Source organism: Sciurus carolinensis, chromosome 4 (assembly GCF_902686445.1).
Source record: "Sciurus carolinensis chromosome 4, mSciCar1.2, whole genome shotgun sequence".
Lineage (NCBI taxonomy): Eukaryota > Metazoa > Chordata > Mammalia > Rodentia > Sciuridae > Sciurus > Sciurus carolinensis.
This window is the reverse complement of record NC_062216.1, coordinates 54523007-54546418: the sequence shown is the minus strand read 5'-3', so window position 1 is coordinate 54546418 and position 23412 is coordinate 54523007. Positions and strand designations below refer to the sequence as shown.

General features: G+C 44.4%; 1 protein-coding gene across 13 annotated transcripts in view; it reads right to left on the bottom strand.

The window, feature by feature from the left end:
* The window catches only part of Fgfr1 (fibroblast growth factor receptor 1), a 58854-nt gene extending 36267 nt beyond the window's left edge, over window positions 1–22587 (bottom strand). For 10 of the 13 annotated variants that reach the window (XM_047551162.1, XM_047551160.1, XM_047551163.1 and 7 more), the window contains exons 1-2: window positions 22109–22242; window positions 12735–12916 (exon numbers count right to left, since the gene is read on the bottom strand). In XM_047551162.1, coding sequence (XP_047407118.1) covers window positions 12735–12825 — 91 coding nt within the window. In that variant the 5' untranslated portion in view covers window positions 12826–12916; window positions 22109–22242. Of the gene's footprint in view, window positions 1–12734; window positions 12917–21788; window positions 21927–22108 lie in introns of those variants that run through there. The other 3 variants (XM_047551165.1, XM_047551166.1, XM_047551158.1) reach the window with 2 other exon arrangements.
* Window positions 22588–23412: the final 825 nt, after the last annotated feature.

Here is a 23412-nt window from a genome sequence, read left to right as displayed (position 1 = left end):
TAACAAATTTTTCAAATGCATTGGGGATTTGTGGGTAACAAAGAAGGGCTAACCTGATAAAATAAATGCCACTTCCAAACATATTCCTCAGGCATTAATAGGATTCTGACCACTCAAACAACAAATTGTAAGTTTTGGATATCAAAGGGGGAACTTTATTCTAGGTTCAAAAGCTAATTCCTAAAAGCAAAGGAAAATAAAACTTAATTCCAAAACTAAACCCTTAAGTTTGACAATAAAGGAGCAGACTCCTAAAGGGATGGAGAACTGATTAGCAATCCAAACAAAGGTAATGATAATGGACTTAGAGCAAGAGGGTGTCCTTCCTTTCTAGGATAGCTTCTAGAACATTTCCCTATTCCTGCCTTCCTCACACAGCCCTCCAAGATAAAAGTACTCATCTTCTACCTCTCCCCACCTTCTTGCCTATCTTGTCTTTCTCCTCCCAGATCCTCCAAAGTTCCATCTTCATTCACCTCTTCCTGGCATAGAGGTTAGAGCAGTAGGCATTGGTTTTGGAAAGACCTGATCCTGAACAGCTTCACCATTTATTAGCTGTTTGACCTTGGCAAGTTTTGAGACTTTGAGTCAGTTTCCTAAGCTGTTAAGTGGAAACAATGCCTATCATGTAGACTTTTTGGGAATGGAAATGAATTGAGTTTAGAGATTCTCAAAACTATGGGTCCCAGGACTGGTGACAGTAGCATCCCCTGGGAACTTGTTAGTCACCAATGTTGGGCCCTTTTTCAGAATCAAGAGGTCTAGGAGCAAAATGCAGTGATGTGCTTTAACATGTATTCCAGGGGACACTGAACCAGGAGAATCTAAGAACCACTGTACTGAGTTAGGTAAGAGTTCAATACATGGTAGCACAAACTGTTTCTCAACGATATTCCTTGTCTTCTTATTTAAAAAAGGTTTTATTCCTAGCTTTGCTTTTTTCCTTCCATCCTTCCCCATTTCTTTTTCTTTCTTTTTTTTTTTTTGCGGTGCTGGGGATTTGAACCCAGGGTCTTGTGCTTGCGAGGCAACACTCTACCAACTGAGCTATATCCCCAGTCCCCACTTTTTTCTTTTTGGTACTAAAGATTGAACCCAGAGGTACTCTACCACTGATCCCTAACCCTTTTAATTTTGAGACATGGTCTCACTAAGTGTTGAGACTGACCTCCAACTTGTGATCTTTTTCAGCCTCCCCTGTTGCTGGAATTACAGGCATGCACCACAGTACCCCAATAACTTTTCCTTTTTAAAACTAGAAATTTCAGATATCTTTTTAAAAAATGACAATGGATTGCAACCTACTTGTGCAATCATCTATTTAAAAAGTGTTAATAGTCTAAGACATCATATATATATATATATATATATATATATATATATATATGTTGGACACACACAGTCTCCAACTTACTATAGTTCAATTTAAGATTTTTCAACTTCACTGTAGTAAGAAAGTGATACATATTCAGTAGAAAGAGTGTTTGAGTTTTATGATTTCTGATATGCCCTACACTCTCTTGCCATGCTGGGCATCAACAGTGTGCTGCAGCTCCAGGTGAACAACTGATATTCCACAGAATACTGTATTCCTCAGGTTGTTTTGGATGGCTATTTCATAGACAATATGAGATATCAGACGCTCTATTATAGAGCAGGCTTTGTGTTAGTTGATTCTGCAAGCTAACGTAAATGTTCTGAGTGCGTTTAAGGTCGGCTAAGTAAGATAAGCTATGATGTTGAACTTTAGAAGTACTAAACACTAACTTTAGAAGTATTAAATATATTTAACTTCCAATGGCTTTATCAGGATGTAACCCCACTATAAGTCAAGGAGCACCTATGCAGATACATATAGAAAGAGCCAGAAAGATACAAAGTCATGCTCTGTATTACATTTTGGTCAACAATAAGCTACATATGACAGTGATCCCATAAGATTATAATTGAGCTGAAAAATTCCTATCACCAGTGACATTATGTCAGTCCCAAGGTCACAAAGCAACACATCACTCATGTGTTTTTAGAGAAGCTGGTATAACAAACTTACTGTACTGCTAGTCATATAGCACACCCAATTATATACAGTATATAATACTTAATGATAATTAACTGTTTTATGATTTTATAATATGCTTTTTATTGTTATTTTAGTGTGTGCTTCTTCTAGTTAAATATAAAAAGTGTACCGTAAAACAGCAGGCAGCATTATGCCAGCAGCAGCCTCATATATCTCATGTTTTCTGTGTCTTGACTGCATCATTTTCTCTTGTGCTTCATTTAAATCTTATGTTGTCTCATCACAGCCACAGGAGTAGTGGGCTACATCACGTACATAGACGCACACTCCACTTATCCTACGAGTGTGGGAGGCCATGCTACATAGGTCTGTGTAAGCCCTCTATGCTGGTCTCACTACCATGAAATCTCCTAACCATGCACCTGTCAGAACATTCTGCCATCATCAAGGCGATACCCAACTCTGTAAGTATACGTGCTATTATATATACTCTAGCCTACAGATGGACAGTTTACCCCTTTCCTTTGAGAAGAAGCAATCCTATGTCACTGCAGATGTCCTCGTATAACCAAGGGTCTGATGTCTTTATTTGACGTGGGCTTTGAATATTACTTCTTTTTTTTTTTCGGGGACCTTTTTATTTTTTAACATCCAGAAAAGAAAGATGAAAAATGAATAGCACATTTGGGGATTGAGAAAAATATTTTAAAAACTAGTAAGAGAAGATAAAATATTGTGTGATCATAGTTATATTCAAGTTGAAGTCCACACCTAGCTATTGAAGTTGTAGTTCAAGAACTAACAACATTAACACCAACTGGGAACTTAAAATGCTGATTCCTGGGCCCTTGATCAGCCAGATGGAACCAAGGTCTGCATTTTAACAACATTGGATACTACTTCTTAAATGAGTCATTTATTGTATTTGCGTGTTTATTACGAGTTAATGTTGGCTGGGTGTGGTGGCGCATACTTGTAATCCCAGCAGCGGCTTGGGAGGCTGAGGCAGGAGGATCATGAGTTCAAAGCCAGCCTCAGCAATTTAGGTTCTAAGTAACTCAGTGAGACCCTGTCTCTAAATAAAATATAAAAGGGCTGAGGATGCGGCTCAGTGGTTCAGTGCCCCTGAGTTCAATCCCTGGTACCAAAATAAATAAATAAATAAATAAATAAGATTAAAAAGAGTTAATGCTGGCCAGGGCTGAGCCTACCCATGGTGAGGTTATGGGTATAGTTCACTCAAGCATTCAGGAAGGGTCTCCAAGACTTTTGCTGTTTCCTCCCAAAAGGATACATGGATAGTCCCAACTGACAGAACTGGAAGAAAACATTCCCTAACTTTCAATAGGTCTGGTTTCTATTCCTAGGGCACTACAAATAGTGTACCACAAATTGATATGTACCTTTAAAATCCTGTAATTATTCTGTGGTACTACCTTGTAATATATATTTTTGTTTAAACATTAATTTGTTAAATATAAACACTAAGAAAACAAAATTCAGATCTCCCCCACCCCAGTTTTTGCACTTAAAAACAACACTGTAGCCTTAAAAAAAAAAAAAAAAAAAAAAAAAAACCCTAAAACTCAACCTTTATGAACCTTCTGACATGTTTATTTCCATCCATCAGATGCTGTAGGACCACACTACTTTAAGAGCAATCTAGGTAGCTTTTGTGTCCAGGCAATACTGCTACATTCTAGACTAGGTGTGACCTATTAAAAAAACTCAGGTGTGGTAGCTGACACTTGTGGACTTCTGATCCTAGACTTTTCCCAAGTATGAGGTCTGTGGCTACTGTGGAGGGCAGGGTTTTGTTCCACTGATGATTCCAGGCCCAGGAGCCACTGTCATTAGGGCAGCTCACAGACCTGTGACTGATGTGGAACCTCACAGTACAGAACAGAATGTCACAGGAGAAATGGTGCAAGGCAAGCATCTCAAAGGGAGAAGTCAGATTCCTGTGAGATAAGGGGGACTAAGCCAGCAATGTTTATTTTTGTTATTTTTATTTTATTATTATTTTTTAAACATTTAGTTTCTATGGTATTGGGGGTTGAAACCAGGGATACTCCACCATTGAGTTATATCTCCAGTTCTATTTTTTGAGATAGGTCTCTCTTAGTGCCCAGAATGGAAATTATAATCCTCTTGCTTCACACAGGGATGTTTACATTCAAAAGGTGCTCTGTCTCAATTCAATTTGATATAGGGATGGAGAATTATGCAGTAGAAAAAAATGTCATCAAACCTAATTGAGTTTGAAACCTCATGACACCTCTCCCCAACTATATAACCTTTGGCAAGTTACTTAACTCCTTGAACATCAAACTGAGGTTAAGTAATCTCAAGTTGATCATGGGCATGAACCTTGTGTCCACAGGATATAAAGATGTAAAAAAGTAAACCATGGGGGCTGGGGAGATAGCTCAGTTGGTAGAGTGCTTGTCTGGTTCGATCCCCAGTACCCCCAAAAAAAAAAAAAAAAAAAAAGTAAACCATGCAGTAGAGAGTTGCTTATTATTAATTATTATTACTATGGAACCCAGGGTCATACTAGACAAGTACCCTACCACTAAGCTAAATCCCCAGTCCTGCTTTCTGGGGGGCAATCTGGTACAGTGATGAGATCAAAATTTTTAGAATGTAATTACCCTTTGATACATGAACAAATTTTATTTGTAACAGTATACTCACTCAAATTACTGGAAATAACCTAAATTATTCCCAAAGTAGAGGACAGGACAAATAAATTTTATACACTCACAATGGAATACTAAGTAATTATTAGGCATGATAAAAAGTTTTTTTGTGTGGCAATAAAAATAGACGTAAGCTGTAAACCAGTACATAAGTTTCATTTCTGAAAGTTTGTATAAATGTAAGAAAAAAGTCTTTAAAAAATCATTTTTGGGTGATGGGAATATAAGCCTTTCTTTTTTTCTTTATAAGTTTGTATTTACTCTTTCTTTTTTTTTTTGGTACTGGAGATTAAACTTGGTAGGTGTATTACCACTGAGTTACATCCCAGGTCTTCTTATTTTTTATTTTGAGACAGGGTCTTGCTTAGTTGCTAAGACTGGCCTCCAACTTGTGATCCTCCTGCTTCAGCCTCCTTAGTAATTGGGACTATGAGCTTTCTGTATTTTCTATGGTGAACTCATACTACATATCAAAATGAGAATGTTTTAAAAGAGCAATATTCTTGCTAAATGCACAGAACTTTGAGAGGAGTAAACAAACAAACATTAAAAACTCCAAGGGTTGGGGTATGGCTCAATGGTACAGCATGTGCTTAGCATGCATGAAGCCCAAGGCTTAATCTCTGACACTGCAAACAGACAAAACCCAAAAACTTCAAAAAATGTGAGCAAGGACAGGGGATATAGTTCAATGGTAGAGTGCTTGCCTAGCAGGTGCAAGGCCCTGGGTTCAATCCCCAATATACACACAAAAAAGTGAGGCAGAGTTAAGTATGTACTAGATTGCCAGTAAAAACAAACTAAACAAAAAAAGCAAGGAGTGAACAGAGGAAGACGCCAAGAAGAAGAGGTCCCTTACACTAAGTCTTCACTTAAACTCAAGCTAAACCTTAAGCCAAGAATTGAGTAGGAATTACAAAATGTGAAGAGGAGAGCAGCGTAAGGACAGCCAATTCTGTGTGAACACTGGTTACACTGGGTAAATAATGTCTATTTCTGACTGGACAAACAGGTTATATATATAAAGTATATATTGTAGGCAAAAAATGGGAAGAAACTTATTTGGCCAGATGAATGAATGAATGAATGAATGAGTTAAAAAAAAGTCAACACAGGAATGGACCATTAGCCAGAGGCTAGTTTTCAATCCCAGTGAAAACAGGAAGGGGTAAACTCTGACTTCAATTTTCTTGGTTGATTAAACATTTAAAACTTGGTGCCCTTTTTCCCTGCCCAAATTCATAACCACTGAGCCCACTCTTTCTTGAACTCTTTGACCTTCTCACCCACTTGGGGCTCAATATGCCTACGTGCCCAGGTCAGGGCCTGCTATCCCAACATTCACCTCCTTATACAAAACCCATACCAGAATTGGCCATGCCACAACATGGGGTATAAGGAGAGAGCATGGAGTTTCAAGTTCTGCCTGAGCAGATCTTTGTCTGTCCCTGTAACTAAATGGACAGACCCCTTGTCCCAGCCTTCCTCAGTGTGCAGGACACAAACCTTTAAATGAAGGCAGCAGGCATCCTCTTTGGCAAGGAGAAAGCTGTTATGAGCTAAGAGTCAGGAGAGTGGAACTTGGGGGACAGAGGCTCAAGCTTGATGCTACTATGCTGACAGCAGACCTACTGTGGGGGGAGGGTCCAGACGACTGTCCCCTCTACGTGGGCAGTGGCCACCGCCCGCGGGAAGTTAGAGCAAATCCTCAAGGTCAGGAGCAGCTCAGATTCCAGAAGGAATTCTCCTAAAAGGAAATGGTTTGGGATTTACCCCAGGTTCTTAGGATGCCAGATAGGGCAATTAACTTTTGGTTTCAGAGGAGAGGAGACAGTTTGGGAGAGAAGTGTCTGTGGTAAGTCTGTGAATGGGCCATCTTCCCTGAATGAACAGGGAGGACTGGGCAGCTAAATTCAAGAGCCTGGGGGAAGGACAGCAGCTGGACCTCCCTGGTCAGCAGGAAAACAGTTGTCTCATTTCCAGGCTTAGGGAAGGAAGAAGGAGGCAAAGGTGGTGTCTACAGGGGGAGCGGGAGCCCCTGGTGGCCCCAGAGGAATGAGGCATTATAAAAACAGGGTGCAGCTGCTGGTCAGGCTCTCTGACCCTGGACCTCGCCCTCTTGGATAATGACTCCCCAGAACTCACTTCTCCCAAGGCCATCCATCACCACCTAGACAGTCACTCACTGCTTTGCTTGACCAGAAGCAAACACTCTGGCTGGCTGAACCCTGTAAACCCACCTCTCCACCTCTATGCTAAGGCCACAGGCTTGAGAAGAATCCCTTGACTCTTCCTGCCTTACCCTAGACTCTAGGTAGTTACAGAAACCAGGTGACAGAATCACGGGGTGATTCTTTGTTTGGGCTCCTTCCCTTCCCCCACCAACAGCACGTCCTCTGGATAGCCATTTGCTCTTCCCTGAGAAATTCCTCCTCCCTGACTTCGGGGAGTGGGCTGGCAAAGCCAGAGTGGAAAATCAGTGAAGCTAATGGTGTAGCAATGCAGAAGCCAGAGCCAAGAACACAGAGCCTTGGAGTGGCTGAGCTCTACCCAGTGCGGTCAAGCAGGACACGTGAGCACCCTCACATTTTCTCACAAGCTGCTGAGAGTTGCTGGGTCCCCCCCGAACCCCCACCCTAACTTTAACACTTGCAAACAGCCACCTCTTTGAGGAAGCAGATATGGGACAGAGTAGATCCTGGGGGAAACTTGGTAGCTTAGAGCATCTGTGGATTCTAAGACCTAAATCCCCGGCCCTTGTTCTTGAGTGGGTCATTCAACATCACCTTTTGCTCTAAGTAATTCCACTTGCCTTCTGGAATTCCTCTTGCCCTTCAGTGTGATTTAGAAGCAAACAGATTCTTTTCACAAGAAGAAATTATGCTGGGGATGAGGTGGAGTGGGGGCACATCCTCCAAGTATCCCAGGGCAGCTATGGGACACTGGTCTTTAGGCCATGCCAATTAGCTGCAGCCAGCAGAATCACAGCATGTCTTATGCTGGGACACCCTCTGGTACCCATCTGAGGCTCCCACTGCAGCTCAGCCGATGCACACCCCTTTGGGCTAAAGGCAGCTGCAGGACCCCTGTGGGGTGGGAGAGTTGCCAGGACTTTACAACTTCAGGCTGGGCCATGGTTCTGGCACTACCCGCAGCCTTTCTCCCATGGGTGCAGGTTTCTGCAGAACACAGAGACAAAGCCCTGCTCTGTGGTACACACATGGCATGCCGGGGGAATTGCAGCCAGAAATGGAAACATACAGCTTTTCCATTAAATGTAACCTCTCCCCCATTCAAGCAGCCACCAGATTCCTTCAAATCTGGGTGGGTGGGAGGAGCTGTAAAACCCCAGCCCATTAAACCGCTTATGAGTTGCAGGTTTCTGCAGATGGAGGCAAGTATTTTGAGACTGCAAGTCTCACACACTATGCCCTGTACCACGGGATCTGTACGTTTAACCCACATGACTGCTGAAAGAGGGGTGGGTGGGTAAAAGTCCCCAAAATGGCCTTGCAAGCAGTTTTGGATGAACCCACTCATGCTTCCCTAAAGTCCTATTCTAAGAGAAAAATAAATGGAAACAGCCCACTTCAAGCTCAAAACGTCCTTCAAGTTGGTGCTTACCTTTTGAAAGGGGTAGAATACCCCTCAGACTGTGACCCAGCATCAGTCCACCCACAAACCTCAAAGCCTGATCTAAAACAAGCTTACACATGGTAAGATGGCAAACTAGAGAATAGGAAGGAGAGGGAGAGAAGGAGGGAGGTTGGTTTTCCTGGAACCCTTATTAAATCAACTTTCCAAGGACAGCCAGAAACTCCAGGCCCTCCCCGTCCCTCAGGAGCATTTGCAGACTGCTAGTATTGCATTCAGCTGGGGGAGGGGCTGCCAACACACAAACTCACACACACACACACACACACACACACACACACACAGAGCAAAGCCTTTCCAACGGGGAAAAGTTTTCAATGTAGGTAGGACTTGGGGTAGTTGCTTTCAGTTTAGGGACAAATCCTTTATTACACAGATTATAATGTTTTTGAGCACAATACCAGCCTTATTTAATAATCAGTAGAGCCAAGATGATACAATATATCTTACATTTATAAAGTTCCTTAAGGTTTACAGAGCATGAAGATATATTTTCTCTTAACCTGTCCAAAGTCACAGCTGTCCTCTGAGATGGCAGGGCAGTGTGTCGTACCACAGAGCTCATGAGGGATAAAAGGGCCACGCTAGGACAGGGACTTCTTCACCAAACTTGTTCTCCAAGTCCAGTGGCTTTCTACTGCTGAGTCCTAAGGTATTCCAAATTGCCCCATGAGACCACATGTCCCTCACCATATGGGGGTCACCTCCAGGGTCCCAGGAAAATGGATTAAAAACAGTCACTTATTAATCACTGTGTACCAAGCTCTGTTTAAGAGCTGTGCAGGCAGTCTCATTTGATCTTTACAATGACTTTATGAGCACATATTCAATATCAACGGAGTTTACAGAAAGGCACAGAGAAAAACTGTCCCAAGAGCCAACAGTGAATAAGAAGTGGAGTCAAAGCCAGGTGCAGTGGTGCATGCTTGTAATCCCAGAGACTTGAGAGGCTTAGGCAGGAGGAGGGCAAGTTTAGAGGCTAGCCTCAGAACCAGTGAGACCCTGTCTCAAAATAAAATAAAGGGCTGGGGATGGAGCCAGACTAGCCCTGAGTTAAATCTCCATTACTACAAAAGAAGAAAAAAAAAAAAAAAGAAGTGTAGTTGAAATCAAAACAAAGGAAGTCAAGGAAAAACTTAGGCCCACATAAGAGTTGTGCATGAATGTTCAGAACGTGGTAGTTTTATTAAAAATAGCCCAAGCTGTTAATAACTCATGGTTCATGTGTTGGCAGGTTGGTTTCCAGAGTGGCTCCCTATCTCACTATATGATTCCTCTTGCATACATTCCCACTGTGACACCACTGGTCATGTTGTGATGTGGCACAAAGTGGGGGTGGGGTGGGGGAGCATCACCTGAGGCCAAATAGATGGGGTTGCTGGATCATGGACTCTTAGCCTCCAAAATCATGAGCTAAACAAACTTCTTCTTCTTCTTCTTCTTCTTTTTTTTTTTTTAGTAAGTATCCAATTTCAGGTCTTTTTTTTTTTGGCAGTGCTGGGGATTGAACTCAGGGCCTTGTGCATGCAAGGTAAGCACTCTACCACGGAGCTATATCCCCAGCCTTCAGGTCTTTTGTTATAACAACTGAAAATAGATTAATACAATGACCAAAATGGTCATCAACAGGTGAATATACACGCGTCATGTAATTTCATTATATGAAATTCTAAAACAGGAAAAACTAATTCATGGTGAGAGAAAGCAGATTAGAGGTTGCACAGGGACTGGCTACAGAGAAATAGGGTGAGGAGTGATGAAAACTACCTTGTGACTGAGGTAATAGTTACATAGTGTATACACATTTTATAAAAATGCATGAAACTATATACTTATAATCAACACACTTTACATTATGTCAATTATACCTCAAGTTCATTTTTTAAAAAGTGGCAGTCTAGGGGTTGGAGTTGTGGCTCACGGGTAGAGCACTTGCCTGGCACGTGTGGGCCCTGGGTTCGATACTCAGCACCACATGTAAATAAATAAAATAAAAGACGACTAAAAAAAATTAAGGGAAAAAAAGTGGCAGTCTAAGCTCAGTCCTCACTGCGTATAGCTTCCTAACAGGCACCATCCACCTCTCCTCCTCCCTCTATTCTCAGAGCTTGTACTTTGTCCTCATCAAGACCTTCAGATCCCCTGGCTCTGTCCTCCATTTCTTTTCCCAGTTTGGATCCACCATCAGCAGCTTCAGTGACCCCACCTCCTCCACCCCCACCACCCCTCTAAAACTCCTTATGCTCACACTCCCTGGCTCCACACCTGCCTCCTGACACCAAGTGGCTAGGCCAAAGATTTGTACAATTCATTTTCTCCACCCTCCATTCTTGGGCTGCAAAGAGTCTTGGAGAAAGTTAAAAAAAGAAAAGAAAGGAAAAAAGAAAAGAGAAAAGGAAAAAGACAGTACTTCAGGGTTCATCATAAATGCACATTCTCAACCCTCATCCCACACCCTTCTTGTTCCGGGACTCCCTTGCCACCGTCCACGCAGTGGCTGATCCCCAATTTCTTTGCTCCACACAAACCTCACATACTCCCTTACTTTCACTGCATTTTATCTTTGTCTCTGAGACAAAGACACCTGACATTCAACCAACTTGAACCATAGATTCTATTTTCTGGAGTGTCTTTACTGTTTTTTTCCTTTCTTTACCATCTCACAGCCCCCATCCTACTTCGCAATCTCACTCCAACTAGACATTCAGAATAACCTTCCTAACTTGTCTTTCTGGCAACAGAAATAACTGTTAACACTTTACATCTAAGTGCTTTATTTGGATTATTGCATTTAAGTCTTTATTACTGTTCCCATTTAACAGATGAGCAAAACTAAGACTTATGTGTTTGAATTTGTCAAAGCAAGTTAATGCAGCTATCACATGACAGAGTAAAACAAAAACAGGTCCACCTAATTCCTTCCTCCCATCAGTCCAAATTCAGATGCCAAATTAATTTCCTGAAAGTTGGAACATGTCACTAAACTTTTCAAATTTCCCAGCATCTACCCATTTTAAGTATAGTTTCCTTAGCATGGCATTAAGCCTTTCACATGGTGGCCAAATTTTTCCAGGTATTATTTCCCACAACTACCTACTCAAGAGGCAAACCATTCTCCATTTTATTTTATATATCCTGCTGTTCCACATGGAAAGTCCTTCATTTCCCCCATCCAGACCACTACTTTCTATACCCATCTCAAATGGTCTCTGCTTTGTATTTATTTGTATTTACTTTGTATTTATTTCTCTGTACTTGTCTCCCTACTACTTAATGGCTGACTTCTTATGGGCAGAGATACACACTCCTACTTTGGATCTCCAGCATATTCTCATTCAGATCTTGCCTGTGGTTCTAACAGAATGCAGTGTGAATACACCTGCTCCAGTTATTGTACCTTCAGGAAAGTCTCACACAACCTTCCTTGCTTCTTCCCACCATCATGTAACTAGACACATATTCTCACCCATCCTTCATCATTAAAACAGGTCCCTGATAGCCTAGACTGATGGCCCTGTAAATACAGCCACCACATCACAAGCACCCCAAGATTTTCATCCGCTGCTTGCCATGTAACCAGTCACCAAGTCTCAAAGTACCCCAAAATGCCCAGACATCAATTCTCTCAAAGTCTCTCAAAAGCCATCAGGTATGCTGTACTTCTAATCTCCCTTAGGTATTTTCATAACTTCTGCAAATCCCATGAGCAGGGGGCAAGTCTTCTTGTTACTAATAATCTCTGTGAACTTCCCACACCATAGGTCTCTACGCTCCACTCTGCTTTCTAGTTCTCAGTTTCTTTGAAATCCCTCAAATAGGACATCTCCAAAGCAATCCACTCAGCAGGCCCCCAAACAGGGATTGGGAAACATAGTCAAGAAAGGCAAAATGGCAGGTCATGACCACCGACCCTTATAGAAGATGTCTTTAGAACAATTTTCTATAAGTCAGAGGCTGTCATCAAATTCTCACATCCTACAATGTCCCCTGTTGTATGATCCAAATGCTAAACCCAAACTCATGGGTTACTCACTCCCCATTGCACCATCTAACCACATTTTATATATCACCCAGGATAAGGACCCAGCTCTTGGGTGCTGATCAGATGTTCTTTCCTCATCTGATCACTGCAGGATGGATGTCACCAAACTTCACAACCCCAAGCTCTGATAAAGTCATTTATCTTTATAACCAGGCCAAATCAGCCTAAGGATCTCAAGTATCTCTCCTACAGGAAGCCCTTTACTCCACCTGGGAAGGAGTCTTCCTAGTTGACCACATCACCTCCAACCACATCACCTCCGTGCAAGGCCAGAAGGCTCAGGGGTCTGGGCCAACCCCTCAGCCTATTGCCCTACCTTGTTCAGGCAAGGTCGGGGCCGGCCTGGCAGTGCAGAGTGTGGCTGTGACCAGCACAGCCCAGAAGAGGAGGCACTTCCAGCTCCACATCCCAGTTCTGCAGTTAGAGATTGGTGACAAGGCTCCTCCACACCTCCATGGATACTCCACCTTGAGCTTGATTCTCCTTTTCAAGCTGACTCTGGGGAAAGGAAAAAAAAAAGTTAAGAGGGTCTGGTGGGTGGAGGGAGGCACACAGAGAAACAAAGTAAAACATGTCACCTGGACACCCTGACCAAAAGGTTGCTAGAAGCAGTAACTATTCCTTAGGGTACAAAGAAGAGAATTGTGAGCTTATCCCAACATTTAATCAGAGGTTACAGGTCTCAATTAGACCAAGGGTTGTTTTAATTCATGCTATAGTTTAGATCTGGAATGCTCCCCAAAGGCCATGTATGTGTTAAAGCTCATTCCTCAGTAGGGTGCCACTGGGAGATGGTGGAACCTTCAAGAAGTGGAGCGTAAGCTGGGCACACAACTATTATCCCAACAACTCACAACACCAGCTACTAGTGAGGCTGAGGTGCGAGTTCAAGCCCAGTTTGGCAGACACAGTGAGACATCCCCCAGCACTCCAACCCCAAAGAGTTGGAACCTAGGGGAGGTATGCCCTTGAAGGGGATTATGAGAATCCAGTCTCTTCCTTTCTTTGTCATTCCTGGCTGTAAGGTGAATCAGGCCCCAAAGCAACATGGCCAAACCAACCACAGATTGGAACCTCCAAAACTATGTGCTAAATAAACATCCTATTTTTCCGCTGATTATCTCAGATATTTTGTTACAGTAATAGAAGGCTAATAGTTCAATTCTACAACTATGTTTTGAGTGCAGACTAAGTGTTAGACTGACTGGGAAGATCACCATGAGGTTCTCCAAGGTATAAGCCCCAAGATTGTTGATGGTGAGAACTGAACAATCTCATCCATGTCCCAAACTGTTCTGTCACTTTGCTGGTGAGGGCTTCACCAAGTGTAGTGCAATTAATTGGAGGAGACTTAAGTAGGCTGAGATTCCCCAGCATCATATGGAGTCAAGTACTCACTCACAAAGTAGCAGAACCATCTGGGAACATTCATAAGGTCATTCACTTCTCAGCATTAACGATCTTGAGGCTTACACCTTGGAGAATCTTATAGTGACCTTTCCAGTCAGGCTAGCTTTTAGTCTGCACTCAAAACAGTTGCAGAATTGATCTATCCCTTTGGTGAAGAGAGAGAAATGAAATGTGGAGCAGGCCAAAGACTAGGAAATGGAAGCCGAGTACACAGGTAACTAACTAGTAGCTATGGAACTCAAGGAAGATGCTGAACCTATGCAAGGAAGGAACTGAAAGATATGATTTCCAGGGCGTGTGAGTGTGTGTGTGTGTGTGTGTGTGTGTGTGCGTGTGTGCACCAGAGTTTGCTGGGGATGACCTTACACATACCAGGCAAGTGCTCTACCTCTGAGTTATATCCTCAATCCTCTGGAGTTCTTTCTTTTTGTCTCTAAAACTGTATGAATCACAGGCATCTCCGGTTCTACCCACCTCCCTCACAGAGAACAGAACCCTCATCATTCTTACAAAGGATTTCAGAGAACCTCAGAGGATGGAACCATGAAGTGGATCCAGTTGTCCTTGATCTTGGAAGGTGACAGCTGATGTCTGACATAAATGAATCCAGAACTTAGGACAGGAGTGGGTGGGAAACATCCCACCTCACAGTCAAGGGCTCTTGCAAAGGCTGACTCAAAGATGGCTCATGCCAGCCTCAGTTTAACGCACACACTCTGTAGCCCTTGACCCCTCTCAGGTCTGCAGTGGTAAAATTTTAAACAGTTCCCTAGGGTCTTAAGGAAAGAATCACTGCTGAAAACATTTATCAAGTGCTAAGACATTTTGGTTACTGTTGGACTATGTGGGGGTGACCATCTCTCTCTTCCAGGTGGCTTTTGTCCTAAATGCTCCAGGGAACCATCCAAGTTATTCAGAGAATCTGTTTCCCCGGAACATGCCCTAATGTGGTGCTTCAGCCCTGCCTCTCCCTGAGCCAGGCAGGGCCCCTCTCAGTGACTCAGTCCCAGCTGGCAGAAAAACCCCAGATTCTTGGCTTTGCATGTGCTTGGCCTAGAGGAATACGTATGCACTATCACTGCTCCTTCCCAAGGCTTACTAAAATTTTGTAATGATTTCATATCAAAGAAGTAAACATTTCTCTTTTGTTTTTCTAAATTTAGGAAAGGGACTAGGGATGGAAGGAATATTTACTGAATACTTACTATATGCCAAACTACACTAGGTATAATTCATTTATCACTACAAACTTCATTTATTCTTCAATATAAATTTCAGAGGGATAAAAGGTATAATTCTCCTCTAAGCAATGGAGAAGCTGAGGCTCAAAAATCACCCAGTTTTTCATATGGTAGGGGAAAGGATGGAAGGATGCAAATAGGGGGTTAATCAAACTTGAGGACTGGGTATAGCTAAGTGGTACAATGCTTACCTAGCATACTCCGGGGCAAAATGAAACAAAAAACACAACACAAAACAAAACAAACAAAAAAAAACAACTGGTTCTAACTGATAAAGAATCAAAGGGATTCATACCATAAAGAAAGTGAGTGGATAAGGACAAATTTGAATTATCTGGAAATGAATGGGTGTTTATTAGACCTTTGTTGGACAGAAAGACCCCTGGAAACAGATCACAGGTGGGCTGTCTAGGATACAGAATAGGGCACAATCTTGGGGCTGGGACAAAAGCAATGTTCACCTGAGGGTATTTCTGACCCCACATTTCACTATATCCCAAAGATACACCTCATTGATACAGGTTTGTCACCCAGAAAGATGCACCTGAGAAAACCAAAGTCCCAAAGTAACTGCCAGAGTACTACATGAATTTTTAGTACCCAAAAAGTGTAGATGGGAGAAGGGAGTATTATCTTGAGATGATTCAGCTTGTTTTAATTGTAGAGCTGGTTTCAGACTGTCCTCTTTAAGCTCCAGGATCAGCATACTTCAAACTAATCTAGCAGTTTCCTTCCAATTCATTCCCAAAAAAGGTGCAGAAGCTTTCCCTCTCTTACCCCTCTAGGCCTCAAGTTTCACCTCTAAAACAAGGATGCTAAGAAAACCTGGCCTCTAGGCACCAGTTCCTGGAATGAGAAAATAAGTGGGCACATACCCCATTCCACACACCTGCAGAAAATGCAATGACACAAACAGCTAGTCCACGTGCTATCTGTGATCTTTGGGACTGCCACCTCACCTTCTCATTCTACTAATTAATGAATTCCTAAAAGCCCTCAGGAACAGCCACCACCCTTTACTGCTTGACAGATGTGACCTGTAGCCCTTGCAGGTGCACACAGCATTTTCCCCAGAGACCCTGCAGCTGGCTCCCCTCGATCTCTCCAATATCAATCAGGACTCCAGGATTCACAGCCTGACTTGCCTGGGTGCAGAGGTCCTCAATGGAGAGTGAATGGTGTAACACAATATCTCAATCTTCATACTTTTTTCTGCCCTGCCTACATCACAGGTGGTTATGAGGACTGAATGGCAGCATGCATCAAAATATCTGAAGTTCTCACCCAACAGAAGATGACTAGTGTCTGGTGGGAAAGCAGGGGCTGGACCACATGACCATGCACCTCTCCCTAATTCTAAAAGTAAAGATTCTAAGCCAGGTATGATGCACACTTACGACTCCAGCAGCTTGGGAGGCTGAGGCAAGAGGATGCAAGTTCAAAGACAGCCTCAGCAACTTCATGAGTTCCTAAACAACTTAGTGAGGCCCTGTCTCAAAGTAAAAAAACAAAAAGGGCTGGGAATGTGGCTCAGTGGTAAAGTGCTCCTCGGTTCAGTCCCCCATACCAAAAAAAAAAAAAAGACTCAAAGAAATCTTGTAATGAGATTTCAATCTTCTTATGATATAAACAACATATAAAAACGGCAAGGAAAATTAGTTTATCAGTTCAGGGTCAAATCTTTGGTTGGACAAGATAACAAGTGAATTCTTGCCTTCCATTTATGACTTTACCATTCTGGGACAGTCACTTAACCTTTCTGAGCCTCAATGTCCCACTTGTTTGAAGGGGTTAATAAACTCGCCTTGCCTACATCACAGGTGGTTATGAGGATCAAATAAATGAGCAGCATAGTCAAGGGACCCACTCTCACCTTTTCAAAGTACCAACTTGGTGAAACATAAGGGGTTATTAACTAAATATTGTGTTTTGATGGTACTCTCAGAAATTTTGGTAACTGTGGCAGAAGGACACAAGCTTCGTACCTTGGACCATCCTACCTTTTCAAAAGTATTTTTACTCTCTGTCTCTAGGACATACCCTGTACTCTAAACCTGGCTGGCCCATCCAGTTGCCTCTGGACACATGTGGTTCTTTAGCACCTGAAATGTGGCTACTGCTACTTGGGATGTGCTACAGTGAAAAATATACACTGATCTTTCTTATTTCTTGGTATGAAAACAAAAAAAGAATGTAAAGTGTCTCATTAATTTTTTATGCTGGGACTGGGAGTATAGCTAAATGGTAAAGCACATGCTTAGCATGAGTGAGCCCCAGGGATCAATCCTTAGCACCTCTACAAAATTTTGCATATTGATTACATGTTCAAGTGATAATATTTTGGGAATATTAATATGATTAGTAATATAAATATAACAAAATACAACAAATGAATCAAATTATTAAAAATAATTTTAAAATTATTAAAATCTAAATAAATACATTTAAAATTGATTTCATCCATTTATTTTCACTTAATTTCAAACGTGGCTACTAGGAAATCTAAAATTATATGATGTTTGTGTTTTATTTCTATGGGATGGTGCAGCTTAAGGTAATCTCCATGCCTCTATACAAGTGTTCCTTCCTCCCTCTGCAATGCTTGGGGTCTTTCCTATTCTTGGAGCTCCAACTCAAGAAGTTATATCTCTTCCACAAGCCTTTCTTGGGCCTTGCAGCTGCAGGATCCCATTCCCCTGAATTTCCAAAACAAATTACAAGCCCCTCTCCCATGGGGACTGTGTTGTCTTCTATGATTGTTCTTTATGTTCCCCATCCCCTTCTGTGCCCAACTAACCTTTGTCAATACCCTTAGCACCTAGTATATACATAGAAGATGCTGGTATATTTGTTAATTGGATGAATGGAAGAAAAAAAATTCTGACCAAGATGGAACTGATGCAGACTATATCCCTTTTTCTGAAATGATTTAGGGACCAAAGTATTTCAGATTTTGAGGTTTTGCAGATTTTGGAATATTTGCATAGTTTATGCCAGTTGCACATTCCTAATCTGAAATCTGAAAGTTTTAGGTGCCAATATGACATGAGCACTTTGGATTTCAGATTTTCAGATTAGGATGTTCAACCTATATTAATACAGAGTATGTTAGTGGGGGAAAAAAGTCATAACTAGTAGCCTTGTTAGCTAATCAAACTCTATTCTAAAGAATACAAAGTGAGAAATTTCTAAACATCTTAAAGATTCAGAATTGAGGGAAATACAAACAAAAATGGTCACTTTCCCCCAAAGTGAGCAATCTCTACTCCATGTTGAACGGTGCAAACAAGTACTTTAATAAACATCTGAAAAAAATTAGGCAGCTCAGTTTACAAAATTTTTAGTTGGTCCAAAGGAAATGCTAGTTGTTTGAGTTTCTGCAAAAAGTGTCCAGTATCCTTGCAAGTGAGAAGCATACATAAAAATAGCTATAAATGAAATGCTAATTGTGCCACATCATCTAGGACAACCTATTGCTGAAGAAAGGTCATACTTGTGGAGTTTCACCCAGATGGGTGCTGTTTACTTGGGCGGTAGGGAGGGAAACCAAACACAGCTTCTTTATTGCAAGAGAGGTGGTGGTGATGAGGAGAGGGTTTCTATTTAAGATGCAACTTTGGGGGGAAAAACAAATATCCTAGCTCATGTCTGGTATTTAATCCCCTCTGGAAACACCAGAACCTTCTCTAAAGCTCTACATCTGGACTCCCATCCGTCCCTTGGTGCATTCAGACCTTTTACAGAGCTCTGGGGAAGATAAATGTGAGGCAAATTTCCCAGGAGGAAATTAAACTCATCTCAAGTGATGTGAGAGGCTCTTTCGGAATAAGACGTTTGAGTCAATTCTATCTAACTCATTTTCCTCCAGCAGCAACAGGCTCAAACTTCCTAGACAGCTCTTTAACTAACAGCCATTTTGATGAAAGAGATTTAAAGAAATGGAAGGAAAGAAAAAAAAAAAAGCCTTCAGAGGCTGGCTGCTAAAACCTCAACCTCATAAAAGCACCTATTTTAGGGGTCCTGTTTCAGGTTACTATCTCAAATAAACAAAAAGCAAACCATCAAAAGGCAAATCAATGGATTTTCCTTGGTCTCCAAGGCTGGAGTCTGTCTACGCAATGTTCAATTCAATTTTCTTACCCTCTGGAGCCCACCAAGAATAAAGTGAACCCAGGCTTAGGGATTCCTGGATGTATCTATTCTTAATCCCCCTCTTCCCTCCCAGGAGGAAGAGATAACATCTGTGATGCTCCTCCATTTCTTCAGGTTCCTGTGCTTCACTTGTTATTCAAAAGGCACCAAAGGGAACTTTCTAACAGAGGTCAAGGAAAAGAAGCACCTTAAGACTGTCTACTTCGGTACCAAAGAAAGTGATACTCACTTTGGCCTAAATCCCCATTGTGAAAACACCTCTAAAATGGGCATTTCTATCCTTATATAAAAGCAGGCAGTGAAAGTACTCTCAATTCAGAGGGCTCATTAAAAAGCTGACACTCAGCTATGACTAAGTAAATGCAACAGATACTTCAAGGGGCTTGTAACTAATGCGGCACATAACCATCCTAGAGCAAGCCAGGTCCCAGCAGCCTCACTGTCCCCAAACACCCAGTACCCTGAGGGTCAGCACAGCCCTGGAGCTTCTCCCAACCAACTTAAGAGAAATATGTAAACAAGTCATTAGGAAGGGAGGCAGGCCATCAGGACAGACACAGGGCAATGGCAAAGCTTGCTGGTCCTTGGTCACTGAAAGGAAGGGAGATGACCTGGGTCTGGGGGTAATTAGCCAGAAGAAGGCAGGTCCCACGGGTCCTGCTACTTAGCTTTTAAACAAGCCTCAGAGAGGAAACTGGGAGCCTGAGCCAAAGGAGGAAAATGGCCACTTTCTGCTCAAGTCTCAAGGCAAAGGTTCTACAATTTAGATGGTATTCCAAAAAAAGCACTGGTCCGGAGGTGCAAAGGGCAGGGCACATCTGCAGAGGAAACAAGTCACCTTAATTACCATGTCTAGAGAAAGTGCGATTTCATTACAGCCTCCAAAACTACCGCCCAAAGAAGGAAACCAGAGAAGTGTTTTCAATTTGAAAGAAACTGGAAAGGAGAGGGTGAGAGGGACCAACTCTCCCCACTCTGCAGCAACTTACGCCTTGGATGGACCCTATGATGCTTTCCTACATCAAAGAATATTCAAAAGACAACTCCACCCCCACCCCTGCTTACATACCTGTAGCCATTATTTAAATGGTAAAACAACCCACTTTAGTTTCTGAGGGCTGCAGCCCAAGTAACTCCCTAAAAACACACAAGGAGCACCTCTGGCAGTAAACAGCTCACATCCCCGGCCGCAGCGCACCGGGCTCGCTTTAGGGAGAGTAGAAAAGGGACGTGTGACACCGCGGTGCCGCGGCTCCGGACCGGGACAGACACTTCCTCTTCTTCAACTATAATTAAAGGGGAGAGAAAGCGATGCTTTGGTTCCAGAAACATCTGTAAGAGCCGGTTCTAGGCCAGACTCTTAGCCAAAGAGGCCACCTTTAGCAGAAGAACCGTTCACAAGTACTACCGTCGAAAACCTTGGCCCTATCTCTCAAGATGCCTCTTTTCTGCACAATCTAGAGAGCACCCAAATGCCACCACCAGCAGTAGAGAATACTTAGTTCGGGAGGATACTAAATAACTTGGGCTCCGCGATAACTGTTTTCTCCTCCAATCCCAAAGCCTAGTTTCCAAGTCTCAAGAAATTTTAAGGAGGGAGGTGGTAAGAACAAGTTGGAGAATCTGAGTTTTAATTTAGGAAAGGGGGAGGGGAGGAAGAGGGATGTTAATAATGTGGCTGCGGTGTACCCGTGTGGGGTGAAACGGAACCAGATGCGGCTGCTACATCTGGGAAAAGGGGGTGGGGGAGAAAGGCACCGTAGAAATGCTTTTCAAACCGGTTAATAGCTTCTACGTCCAGAACAGAGAAGCAGGTTTCCCCCACCCCCCAAAAAAGGTTACTGGCTGTCTGACAGGGTGAGACAGGGTGTGTGTTTTATATGAACCGAATCTACAATGTCACAAATTCTGCAAATGTGGGTTCTAGCTTCTCATCCCCACCCCAGACATAACGGGAGCGGGGAGCAGAGGGCAGTGTGGGGTCTGGGTGGGAGAAGCAACAAGCACCGGCCGAGGAAACCGCACCGGACAAAAACCTCATCCCTTCCCCCACCTCCAAGAACTAGATAGGAACTGAATGCCCCCCCGCCCCCGCCCCATACTGGGCTTAACTTCACTCGCTGGTCACCCTCCCCTTCTCCAAACTTCGGACTCGTTCTGAAATCGTTTAAGTAGAACATCACCCCCTCTTGGAAAAGGCAATCTTTTTCCTCGCTCTCCGCTAAAGCAGATTCAGCCATTTGGTGACGACACCTCCTTAAAACCTATTCCAAGACAAGCTAACCTTCCCCTCCACTTCCTTTCCTCCTCATGCCTCCACCTACCCGCCCCAACCCGGACCCCAGACTTTACCGGAGATGGAAAAGATTTGGAAATACACCAGATTTTTAGTGTTGCGCCCAGAGCTACCTGCGGAATCCTTACGAGGAGACCAAAAAGAGATGGAGTAGAATGCAACACACACACACACACCCCACCTCGCTGCCCACTCCCGCCCTCCTTCCTAGTCCGAGGAAACAGAGGGCCTCCACCGTCTTCGTCCCAGCCCAATCCCTCCTAGGACTCACCGCGAAGCCGCCGCCGCCGCCGCCGCCGCCTTGCCAGCTCCGGAGCAAGAGTTGGCGGAAAAGTTGGGCGGCAGGAGGAGCGGCGGGACCAGCGCGGGGAGGGGGTGCAGAAGGCGACGCGGAGCGAAAGGGAGGGGAGACCAAAGGGGGGCGCCGAGCGCTGGGGACAGAGCTGGGAGGTGGAGGGGGCGGGTAAAGAGAGGGAGGCGCCGGCCCGGACTAGGCTGCGGCGGGCGAAGCGCGCAGCCTGGAGGCTCCAGCGCCGGGGGCCGCTCGGGACGCCAAGCCCGCCCCGGATCTGGGGGCGCCGCGGCTCTTACCTCACTTGGCGCTGCGGTTCCGCCTCGGGAGAGCTCGCCGTGGCTTGTACGGGCGGGTGTGTGTCCGCCTTCCCCACTCTGGCCCCACGTCCCCGGGCTCTGTTCGGGTCCTTGTGGGGTCGCGAAAATCCCGCGGCCGGCGCTCGACTCCCGGTGGCGCTCGGTGCTCGGCGCCTCCAGCCCGGGCGGGAACAATGGAGCCGAAGCTGGTGCCCCGGAGGCGGGGCGGGGGGAGGGCTCCCGTCCGCCGCCCGGGGTCTCCAGACCTGGTGCCTCCCCTCTCCAGAACCCAGCGGCGGCGCCTCACGCTTCTTGCAGACCCGGCTCCATCGCCCTGCGGAGGCCCGGGCGCCGCGGCGTGTCCGACTGCAGCACTGGAACGGTGCGCCCTGCGGGGCGCCCCTCGAACCGGAGAAAAGTCCTCGGTCTTCGCCGCTTTTCCAGCTGCGGCGCGCGCTCGCGTCCAGGGAAGGCGAGGTCACCGCAATGCGCTAAGCACAGTCTCGGTCCTGTCCGACGTTGCCGCCCAGCTCAGGGCACAGCCCGGGTTCCTCAGCGCGCTGCGGCTGGACCAGCTTTCGGGATCCTCCTAGCCGCCTCTGCCTGCTACCGAGGCCGCCGCACCAGTGGCCGCAGGAGCGCTCCAAGCGCTGTGCGCCGGCGAGGCGCGAGGGCTCGCTCTCTCACTCCCCTCCCCGGCGCTAGTCCCACCTCCTCCTCCTCCCCCTGCAGCTGCCTGCTGGGCCTTGTAGTTCCCGAGCCGCGGCCCCCGAGAAGCCGGGAGGCGGCTGAGCGGCCAGGAGCTCTACTTTTCTTCCCAACAGTCTGGGGCTCTTTGGCTCTCCTGCCCCTCCATCTGGCAATGCCAGAAAGGCCCGCGAATTTCAGGTCGTGGACAGTTTAGCAAATTGGAGGGTAGGGTGGGGATTCACTGTAGCCCTGAGGTTGTACGTGGCAGCCTGGGCTTTGGATTCTGTGCGCCTTGGGGAAAAGATCTCGCTCCACATCTCAGCTTTCCTGCCTGTAAAATGGGGATAATAGTACTTTGCATACAGAGTGGAGGAGTAAAGGAAGGCCTGACATAGTTCACAATCAATAAATACAAGGTGTTTTTATTCATGAGTAGGTCGACCCCAACTCCCCAGACCCTTTCTTTGGATCTCATCTTTCTCCAGTCACATAATTCGGGTTTCTCAAGGAGTTGGGCCTTGCAAATTCTATAGCACCATTCTTGGTCTCTAAAAGTCTCCAGCCTGCGGTGAATGTTCAGAAAGCAAAGAGTGTTTGGGAGGGGTGGGGTGTTT